The sequence below is a fragment of the Semicossyphus pulcher genome, unplaced genomic scaffold, assembly GCF_022749685.1.
Source record: "Semicossyphus pulcher isolate SPU_LCO1_2020_fin unplaced genomic scaffold, fSemPul1.0.p SCAF_4, whole genome shotgun sequence".
In the NCBI taxonomy this organism is placed as follows: Eukaryota; Metazoa; Chordata; class Actinopteri; order Labriformes; family Labridae; genus Semicossyphus; species Semicossyphus pulcher.
In genome coordinates this window covers 23,860,994-23,871,617 of record NW_027211715.1, presented here as the reverse complement: position 1 = coordinate 23,871,617, position 10,624 = coordinate 23,860,994, and the positions used below count along the sequence as shown (strand labels likewise).

At 40.3% G+C, this 10,624-nt stretch overlaps 2 protein-coding genes across 2 annotated transcripts; both read left to right on the top strand.

Moving 5' to 3' along the window:
- The first annotated feature begins 1,556 nt into the window (after positions 1-1,556).
- On the top strand, positions 1,557-6,542 carry cluap1 (clusterin associated protein 1). The gene is made up of 13 exons (XM_069680084.1): positions 1,557-1,645; positions 2,125-2,192; positions 2,307-2,418; positions 3,121-3,205; positions 3,307-3,486; positions 3,715-3,810; positions 4,000-4,083; positions 4,191-4,324; positions 4,465-4,606; positions 4,739-4,811; positions 4,913-5,023; positions 5,179-5,228; positions 6,267-6,542. The coding sequence occupies exons 2-13, from the start codon at positions 2,171-2,173 to the stop codon at positions 6,447-6,449; spliced, it is 1,272 nt and encodes a 423-aa protein (XP_069536185.1). The 5' UTR covers positions 1,557-1,645; positions 2,125-2,170; the 3' UTR covers positions 6,450-6,542.
- A 532-nt stretch (positions 6,543-7,074) lies between these two features.
- Positions 7,075-10,587, top strand: ccdc124 (coiled-coil domain containing 124). Its single transcript, XM_069680121.1, has 5 exons — positions 7,075-7,161; positions 7,757-7,934; positions 8,969-9,167; positions 9,293-9,398; positions 9,536-10,587. Exons 2-5 carry the CDS (start codon positions 7,776-7,778, stop codon positions 9,738-9,740), a joined length of 669 nt encoding a protein of 222 aa, XP_069536222.1. The 5' UTR covers positions 7,075-7,161; positions 7,757-7,775; the 3' UTR covers positions 9,741-10,587.
- Positions 10,588-10,624: the final 37 nt, after the last annotated feature.

The following is a 10,624-nucleotide window of genomic DNA, read 5'->3' as shown; positions in this document are numbered from 1 at the left end:
GAAGAATATATGTGTGGAGGTTTTTAGTGTCCTTTTACATGTGACACATAACAGATTGTAGCATTTTTTAAATCTAAATGACCAAAAATACATTTTATATTGGATACATTAAATAAAGAATACTATTGCAAATATAGGTAAAACATAATATTTTTTAACTTTTAAATTGTATTTGTTATATGCTTAATACGATTGTGTTATATATTAAGATAATTAAAATACTACTACTTGAGTAAGACACTGCCCACAATTACATATTAATTTATACTGCCATTAATAAGGGTATGTCAAGCTGTAAAACCTTATATATATATATATATATAGGTGTACACTGACACCTGCTGATGATTGAATGTCACTTCAAAATTCAGATAAATACACACATGGTTGCCACAGATCCATCATGGCTGCCAGATACATGAAACCACTGAGTACAAAAGCATTTCATATCACATGATGGTCATTTATTGCATTTTTTTAATCTTTCACCCATTCTGACAATACAAAAGTAAGCATAACATATCCAGACACGTTATCACCCAGAATAAATTGGTAGGCCAAGCTGATGGTCTGTCTTTTAAATGTTGTGGGATTGCACTACCGTGCACATAGGTCCCTCCACCACCTCCATGTTGCTGCAGTGTCTTAACCCGCTGCTTCACCACTCATCTGCGGCCCTGTTTGAGTCCTCGTCCGCTACAGCACAGTCCAGGCGCTGCACACCGGGAAGCGCCAGGTCCCTTTCGTTTAGCTTCTCCAGAAACGAGGAGAGCAGTCGTTTGTTTAAATGGTCCGTCAGGGTCCTTTCCTCTTCGACCCGCTCCTTGACGACATTCTCTCCCGACTCCACTTCTTCCGCGTCGGTGTCCGCGCTGAGCTGCGGAGGGGCCGACCGGTGGTTCAAGGACAAGCCGTTCGACTGCTCGCCCTCCCCGGACTGGTGCTCCGTCCTGCTCCCGGCGTCCGCCCCAGATTCCGTCTCCATTTGTGATATTAATGTGGTTTGCAAGGCGGCATTCTCTAGTTCCTTTAGGCGTTTACTGTGGAGGCCGCAGGCGGGAGGTTCATTTTCAGTCGGGTTGTTGTTATTGTGAGGTGGCTCACCAGTTTGCTCCATCATGTTCTGCGTCAGGAGTGCAGCCCATAGATGAGAAAGATTTCTGTGGCGCAGACTGAGAGGTGTCGCCTCCTCGTGGCCACAGATATTATTGCATCATGCACCAGTGGAAGAAAGTTATCCGTGTTCGTTTATTTAGTTAATAGAAGCAATACAACAATTTCAAACAAGTACATTACAGGTAAAACTCACCAAAATGAAAGTACAGAAGCATAGCAGCAAAATACGTTTAACACTTAAAGTTCAAAAATAAAAGTACTCATTATAGAGGACTAACAAAATAAGCAACAATAAAAAGGAGGAGCTTCGAATTAATCCTCCACGTCAAATAAAGTCTACCCATGAATTATTATAAACAAATCATAATCCGGTTTAAATTGCAGATGGTGCGCCTAATGCCACTTTGTTAAAGAGATTCTTACCAATCTTTTTGGCTGGGTTGAGCTTCCGTACAACATGAATCGGTTTCCATAGAGACAATCCATGTTAGAGGAGAACGAACACCTAGCTTCGATAAAACAACGAAAGGTAAAACACCATTATCAGACCAGTAAACACGATATGCATAATTTTTCGAACCGCAAAAGTGACAATATTTTCTGGTAGTGTGCTTATTTGCCGCATACAATCTGCACCCCCATCGTTAGCTTATTGCTAATTTGTATTTAGCCTCAAGCTAGCTAGCCTCTGTAACGTATGTGAAAACTCTGGTTAAGTAGTTTCACTGAAGTTATCTGCTCCCACATGATTGGTAGTTTAACATACACCGATACTCTGATATCCCAGATGGCGTTAAATCACTGAGGAATCTTTTATATCTAGCCAATGACTTCTTTTTTAGCTTCCACTGCCCTAAAATGACGATGTGTAGATCATCATAGACCATAACTACAACGCCCCCGGAGTTTATCTTCGACCGACTCTCTAAGACAAATTAATGCTCAATCTCTTCCGTGGTTGTCTTATATATAATATTACTTTATACATCCTCGTTCCTTTGCTGCCAGAAGAGGAACCAGCGCAGGTGTAGCTGTACAGTGCTCACAAGTCGAAATGTCCTTCAGAGACTTAAGAAGTAAGTGTTGCTCGCTGTCTACTCTCTAATATATGTAAGAAACATGATATCACCTAATTAAAAATCTTTCTGGTCCATATATGTTGTCAATTGGTTTTGCATGTTATTTGACAGATTTCACAGAAATGATGAGGGCCCTGGGCTACCCTCGGTTGATATCTATGGAAAACTTCAGAACACCAAACTTCACCTTAGTGGCGGAAATCCTGGTATGGCTTGTAAAGAGGTATGCTTGAGCTTCACACATTCTTCTAGTTTAAAAACAAAACACACGATCTGAAAAGCTGTGATGGGTTCTTGGTTTGAAATCTTTTCATTAAGAAAAAAAACTTTTTATTAAGACATTTATTACAAGGATAAACCCCTTGAGATGCACCATCTCGTTTTCAAGGGGGTCCTCAACACAAATAAAGAAATGATACAGTACATGAGGCAAGACAACACAAGTACACTCACACATACACATACAAAAGCTCTCCTAGGCCACTCCCACACCCACTGACCTGTTCCAATCAGATGATGCTTAAATTTTGAAAGCCCAATTTCATTGTAAATTCTAGGGACGAAGAAAAAGGATATTCAATATGCCTTAGCCTGTATGATGTCCTATGTGGGATAACATATTATAATATATGTAATCTGTACGTTTTTGCTCACCTTTTTGTGGTGATTAAACTAAAGTTGTACTTCACAATATGTGGAACTTCCCTGGAAGTACATCCAATAACTCTGGAAGCAAATCTCAGAACATCATTTACTTTCAATACATACTTTGTTTAATGCCTGCCCTCAGCTTTGAATGAAAAGTCTATTTACTTAGATCATCCAGAGTTTTGTATAGACACCATGTATATATACTGTAGGATAATGTTATTTGTTTTCTGTTCGCCATATGCTCCCCTTCCCTCTCTTTCTCCACTACATGAAGATATGAGCCTCAGATGGATATCCCCACTGATGTAGACACAGAGTCAGACAGAATATTCTTCATCAAGGCCGTGGCCCAGTTTATGGTAACATCTATCCTTAAGTTTATATCGAATGGGTAAATAACTGAGCTTTTGAAAGCCTGCTGCTGGTCAGTCTGTCTTAATCAAGTCTGTCATGGTTGCAGGCAACTAAGGCTCACATCAAGCTGAACACAAAGCGTCTCTACCAGGCTGATGGCTACGCAGTAAAAGAGATGCTGAAAATCACCTCGGTGTTGTACAGCGCTATGAAGACCAAGCAGATGGCTCTGGGAGATCAAATTGAGGAGGACAACAGCAAGTTCAAGTTCGACCTTGGTTCACGCGTGAGATGCAATTTTTTACATGTTGTTGACTATGATGTGTTTCTAAGTTCTACACTATCAGCTCTAAGGAGTTAGAGCACGAAAAATGACGATAAAGGACATTTAGGTCGAGTCAATGTTGTAAGTTACATCAGATAACATGGAACAAACATGTATGGTTCAATCTAGTCGATTTGAATGTGTTAGTTTGCTTATTGCTAGTTGGGTATCACTCTGTCTTTCCTTTAGATTTCAGATCTTAAAGCAGCTCGCCAGCTAGCATCAGAGGTCACATCTAAAGGAGCATCTCTGTACGATTTACTGGGAAAAGAAGTGGAACTAAGGGTAAGATGAATCCTTGTTTCCATTTTCCTTTGTAATGATCACTTATTAAAGAGCATTGTTTTATAACCCTAAACTATTCCAATGTAGGTGCTGGTGATTCTGCTGTTTTTTTGCAATGCAGATTATTGAAAAGATGTTTGTGACAGTAATGCAGGAGATTACGTGTCTTTTTTTCCATTGCCCTCTTAGGAAATGAGAACCGCAGCCATTGCCAGACCTCTGGAGATCAATGAAACTGAAAAGGCCCTGAGAGCTGCCATCAAAGAGGTTTTGGTATGTATTTATTCTGACAACACACCGTTTTTAAATTAACATCTGACCTGTTTTTATCTATGAAACGGTGCTGAATCTGCTTCCGTGCCTTTGTGTGAATTATAAAGGAAAGTGTGGAGAAGACCAAAGACATGCTGAGTAATGTTGTTTCTGATGAAACCAGTCTGGACGCTAAGATCGAAAAGAAGAAGCAGGAGCTGGAGAGGAATCGAAAGAGGCTACAGGCACTGCAGAGTGTCAGGTTAGTTTACAACCTGACTGTTAGCAGAAAGGCAAAACGATGAGAATGACTTCCCAGTTTATAGTTTAAAAGCAGCCATCTTTAAACAAAACCTAGACTGAGAATATGTCTGTACGTATGTCTGTGTCTTAATGTTTTAGGCCGGCCTTCATGGATGAATATGAGAAGATAGAGGAAGATCTGCAGAAACAATATGACACCTATGTGGAGAAGTTTAGGAACCTCTGCTTCTTGGAGTCTCAGCTGGATGAATACCACAGACTGGAGCAGGAGAGGTTTGAGGTGTGTGTGTGTATGATAACTGTCCTTCCTTCTTTCTTTTATTCATTTTATAGCGTAGTCTGCGATAATGACGAACATGACAATAATATTAAAACAAAATGGGATTTCTGTGTCCCTTTCTACTTCCTGCAGGAGGCCGAGAACACAATGAGGATGATGCAGCACAAACTGAGGGAGGAGGAGAGGGATCAGATGAAGAGTTCCTGTGAGACAACCGATGAAACACTGTGCAAGCAAAGCAATAATGACATACTCTCAACCCCTAGTGATTGCACACACTTATTTCATGAAACCTGTTTTCTGCAGTGAAAGATGAGGATTCTGACATGGACGTACCGGAGGACGAGGGTTCAGACAGCGACATGGAAGAGAATCGACCTTCTAAGCCACGGCCCACACGAAACGGCATCATGGCAGGTACACAGGCCAAGTTCTTGTTATGTTCAACTATTAGTTGAGTTGAAACAAATTATCTCAATTATGTTTTGATTTCTATGAATTTTTTATTTGCAGTTAATCATAAGCTTTCACAACATCCTTACCTGTGAGTGTTGCCTCTGTTTGCACCTTAGGAAGAGGAGCTCGATTCATTGGGAACATGCAGGGTGGCGATAGCGATGAGGTAAGTACTGTCATAGCAACATCAAGACAGGTTTTCTTCCCTTTTCTTTTAATGTAAAGTCTTATTAAGAAAGCATTTTATTTATCTTGCTCCCAGTGGGCCTGGACTGCATTCTCTGTCCTGTCTTTCTCCCAACAGAATTAAACACTATTAACACTTTTATTTTTCACCAAGTAGCCCATGAACCGATCAGTTTCACATTTCACCTTTAAGTTTCCATCTTGCATCTGTTCCGTATCTTACCTTTCTCTGTCATTCACTTTTATTTTAAAAGTCCTGTTTAGCTGTTTCCAGACGGTCAATCCCTCATGCCAAAAAACAACGGAAAGGAAAGGTTTGTTCGGGACAAATCTAGATTCCTCATTCTTTGTTCATCCTTTTATTGAAAGGAAAATATCCATTCTCAAATTATTTGACACAGAAGGGGTTGTACACAGAAGACAAAGAAAAACAAATCCCCATCATTTGCATGGCGTTGCCTGTGTCCCAATAATTGATCATACAGGTAATAAGGTGGAGCAGAAGTACACTGAGAGCTTGCTGTAGTGCTGCAATGCTTTTAGCACTTTTCTACTCTTCGCTCCATTCTGCTCCACTGATGCATCTATGGGTGTAGAAGTAGTTATTTCTGTCTCTTCCACAATGCATTTTGGCCTGTAAAGTTTAAGAAAGTCGGTACACATAAACAGTGTCTAAGTGTTTGGAATGGATTTCTCCTTAAAATCAGGTAAATGGTTGAACTGGTCACTGTAGTTAACTGGTCTCAGGTTGACATGTCCCAGTTTAGTGATTTACTGTTAAATCAGGTCTCGACTGGGCTTGTTTTCATCACAGCCACAGAGATGATTCAGCAATTAGATCGTCCTCTCTGACATTATTGAGGCATTAGAGGTTGTTTAGTTAGAATGAAAACATGTCCATCCCTGTCATAGTTCCACATTGTGTGTGAAATAATCCCCTTTGATAGTAAACGTGACCTATTTTAATCATTTGACTGGACTCTGAAATTTGGTCCCCTCTTGCTGCCTGCTGTTTCAGACTGAAGACAGCGAGATCGATGTGGACGAGGATGATGAGGAAGATGAGGAGGGTGAGGAGGAAGAAGAGGAGAGCAAGGATTTGGAGGATGACAGTCTGGAGGGCCCAATGTCAAGGGGTACTCGCCCCTCCAGGGGCGGCTTGGGACCGCCTCTGCTGGAGGAGAGCGACAATGACTTCTGAGTGAAGAACACACACATACAGATGAGCCCCAGCTGATCCTGTACTCAAGCTTAGATAAGACCTTCTCATTACGTCTCAGAAGTATGCATTAAATTAAGAACTATTTTTAAATATTTGTGTAAGCTGTTTACCTTAATAAAATATTAGCTATTTATTACCTTTTCTGTGTCCCTTGCTTCGTGTCTGACTTGAACATTTACATATTTTGTCATATAATTCAATCCATCAAATATAGAGCTGTTTTTTTAACTTGTATTTAAATAACATGCACATATTCTTTGACACTAAATTAACCAATGCTATATGACCAAATATTATATCTATAGGTAATAAAAAAAACAAAGTATAAAAGCTTGAGTTATTTTACTATGGCAGTGATGATGACTGGCAGAAACAAAGTTACAATGAGGACATGTGTCCACCAAAGAGATATATTAAGAAGTTCTTTCTCATGAATACATTGAATCTTTTTGATATTTAGATACAATAGTGACAGAATAAAACGAAGTAGTCTCTTTCTCAAAGCTACAGCCAAGTTAAAAGCACAACGCTTTGCTGTAAAATGTTGTGGAGGATGAGCGCAACCATCATCTTTGGTGGAAGTACCTACGTCATCAGTGTGCGCGCTGGTTGCAGAGAGGAGGTGGCAGATGCCTCTTCGAAACAACACTGAACTGTCGTCTACATACGACCCGTTTTTCCTCTCATACTGGTAAGAAAATTTTTTAAAACGTGAATAAGTGTGAACTGGGATTACTGTATTCTTTCTTTAATTCCTGAAACATTAGAATTAATTGTCGGTCCACAAGCAAACCAGTGTTGTTTATCATGCTTACATCAGCTAGCTTTAGCTAACAAGCGACTCTGACCAGCAAAAACTGCAGTCGTTTGTATATTTGAGAGAATTCTCCTTTGGCTTATTTATTCTCTTCTTTGCAAGTTTGTCAACTTGCATGTTTGCTATCCCACATTTTTAACCCGATGCTTTGTTATGGTATTCATTTAGGAAAATATATTCACTTGCATTACTTAATTCACACGTTATACGAAATTCATTTAGGTAGATTGCTACCTACACGTGTATCTCAAAACAGCTGCGGCACATAACCCATAATATTAACACTGCATATGTAAAAGCCAATTTATTTCAATATATTGGCAATTAAGATTGAAAGATGAATATGTTTTGTCTTGAGTGAATTCAGTGACATCAGAAGTGGTTATATCATTATTGGGGTCAGCGTTGAAAAATCACTTTAAGTCAAACTCTTCTGATTGCTGGTCTCTCATCTTTCCTGGTCTCTCAGCTGAAGAGCAGCTGTTGGGATGCCAAAGAAGTTCCAGGGCGAGAACTCCAAGGCGGCCACAGCCAGAGCCCGCAAGGCCGAGGCCAAGGCAGTGGCAGATGCTCGCAAGAAGCAGCAGGAAGAGGATGCTCTGTGGCAGGAAACTGACAAACATGTACTCAAAAAAGAGCAGAGAAAGGTAAACTCTCTCTTTCGCGCACGCTCTCTCTCTCTCTCTCTCTCTCTCTCTCTCTCTCTCTCTCTCCCTGTGGTGTTATACTATATAGTTTTGCTGCTGTTATGTGGACAAGTCCCTGCATGTGGCCTCTTGTTCACACACACACACACACACACAAACACAGGTCTAAAGTCCCGATGGGCTTAACTGTTAATTATCCCCAATAGAACATTGTGGTGTTGTGTAAGTATATCAAAAATAAGATATACTTGAGATATGCTCTTTTACGCTTTCACTAGAGCTGCATGTTTTAAGTAAACTTTAGTGTTATTATGAATATCGTGTGCAACATAACAGCTGCAAGTAGGGCTGGGCAATATGATAATATACATTGTTAAAACAATGTGAAAATGAGTTTCTATATCGTCTCTATCGTGATCGTCATAGGAACCAGCGCCAGGTGTCAGTTTGACAATGCTTTACATTCTAATCCTTGCAATCCAGTCGAGAAAAGGACTCAGTACTTTTTATTTCTCTAATATTTAATTTACACAGGATTATCCAAAAATAGCTTTACCATGTGGTTATTACATATAACATAATTATTAATTAATTTAAAATCCTATATTGTGATTTTGGCCATATCGCCCAGCCCTAACTGCAAGCAATTTGTAATGTATTTATGCTTGCTTCTGAGAGAGGAGCAAGGTATTTAGCTAACTGCTTTACTTACTGTGCTGGTCTAACTCTAGATATCACTTTCTTAAACACTCCCCAGTTTGAGCTTGACCTGAATCTACATTTTATCAGTAACATGCAGACATGAAATGACTACAGTTGACAGTCTTCTCTGGAGTCAACAAGGGATTTATTTTTAAACTTTATATTAAGTTATTATTGTTATTATTTGTTACAGAATTATTTAACTGATTTGCTGCACAATTGTGTATTCTTAGGGACGAAAAGGGAATGTTAGCTTGGCTTGCCAAACCACATTAAAACAACAAACTTTTTTAAGCACAAAATTCTGAATAGGTAGCTCTCTGCTGTTGCAGGATGACAAGGAGAAGAAGAGGGTCGACCTCCTGGAGAGAAAAAAGGAGAACCAGCGACTTCTGGATGAGGAGAATGCTAGGCTGAAAGGCAGATCCCAGAAGGAGGCTGCAGCTGGAGGAAAGTTGACTCGTGCCCAGATTGAGGAGGGGCTTCTGAATGAGCAACTTCAACTGGAGCAGGATCAGCTCAAACCAACAGGTACAATGCAGGTTGAAGTTTATGACAAAGGAAGCTGGTTAGAATAAAGACACAACATTATTGGAGATCAGTTACTATCCAGCAGCATTAGCACATCAGCAAATTGCAAACATTTCTTTCAACAGAAAAGAGCCACCTGGAGACTCCACTGGAGGAGAACGTGAACAGAGTTATTCCTGAAGAAGGAACTGTGGAAGCCAGAACAATAGAAGATGCCATCTCAGTGCTCAGGTACTGTGTGTGACAGCCAATTATCCTTGTAAATTCTTTAATGCCGATTTAAATCACGTTTCCTCTCCTAATAGAATAGCAACACTTACTTGTGAATGTTAGCAAACCATCCTTACATCCTTTGTTTCTTTTACTAGCACGGGGCCTGAGGACCTGGACCACCACCCAGAGCGGAGGATGAAAGCAGCATTTGCTGCCTATGAGGAGGCCAACATGCCTCGCCTAAAGAACGAGAATCCCAACATGAGGTTGTCACAGCTGAAGCAACAACTGAAGAAGGAGTGGATGAAGTCGCCAGAGAACCCCCTGAACCAACGCTTTGCCACCTACAACTCAAAGTGAACGTCGCACTCCTTCCCGCCATAACTCCATTGGAAAACTCGCTGCCTATGCACATTTCAGACTTACATTGAAAAAGTCAATAATTCCATTGAAAAATGAGCGTTGGTGATGAGAGCTTCACCACCAATTGCCCAGAAACAATCTCTTCAATACCTGAGGACTCTGCTTTGTTTTTCAACTCACTAGCAGGGAGAAGCTAATTTTCCCCAATCAAGGTTACAACTGTCTGCCATGCACGTGGCCTCTAATGAAGCGATTCAACATCTAATACATTTAATTACATTTTTTTTCTAGCACTTCTGGGGAGGTGGGAAGCCAGATGTTTTGAGAGTAACTTATTAAAGTTCACCACTCGATCATCAATTTCTCTTGTTGCTTTTAAATGCCAGACATTTGCTTTGTTGATAGGAAGCGCATACATCAAGTCACAAAGTGAAGACCATCCTTTTTTTGTGCAAATTGCAGCCGCTGTGCAGGAAGTGACTTCAGCATAATGTCGTCATCAGGTTTACAAAACAATTATGGCTCTTAACAGACAACCAACACTTCCCTTGTTGTTCCCTTTCTTTGCCATCTTCAGACCTCCAACTGTGGCTGAAGCTGGCCGCCCTTATCTTCTCTAGCAGACCCTTTAGCCAGCTATCTTCAATTTCCTTTTATCTTCACAGTTTAGTGGGCTGGTGAAATGAAAGTAGTTGGTTACTTCTAATATTTGGGGACTCCCAATTATGATCCAAACACTCAGAGATCTTTTGGTGCTGTGTTTAAATACGAGCTCATGCTCAGGTGTGCATGGATGCAATTTTCCTTTTGTCACTGCTCAGACCTGTTCATTAAAAAAGTGCAGAACTGGTGCTAACATTTCCAGAATTATTGTGTAGGAT

Coding starts and splice junctions, on each gene's coding strand:
- ccdc124 (XM_069680121.1), top strand. CDS start 7,776: ATGCCAAAGAAGTTCCAGGGCGAGAACTCCAAGGCGGCCACAGCCAGA. Junction 7,935..8,968: donor TCAAAAAAGAGCAGAGAAAG/GTAAACTCTCTC, acceptor CTGCTGTTGCAG/GATGACAAGGAGAAGAAGAG. Junction 9,168..9,292: donor GGATCAGCTCAAACCAACAG/GTACAATGCAGG, acceptor TTCTTTCAACAG/AAAAGAGCCACCTGGAGACT.
- cluap1 (XM_069680084.1), top strand. CDS start 2,171: ATGTCCTTCAGAGACTTAAGAA. Junction 3,206..3,306: donor AGGCCGTGGCCCAGTTTATG/GTAACATCTATC, acceptor TCATGGTTGCAG/GCAACTAAGGCTCACATCAA. Junction 4,607..4,738: donor TGGAGCAGGAGAGGTTTGAG/GTGTGTGTGTGT, acceptor TACTTCCTGCAG/GAGGCCGAGAACACAATGAG.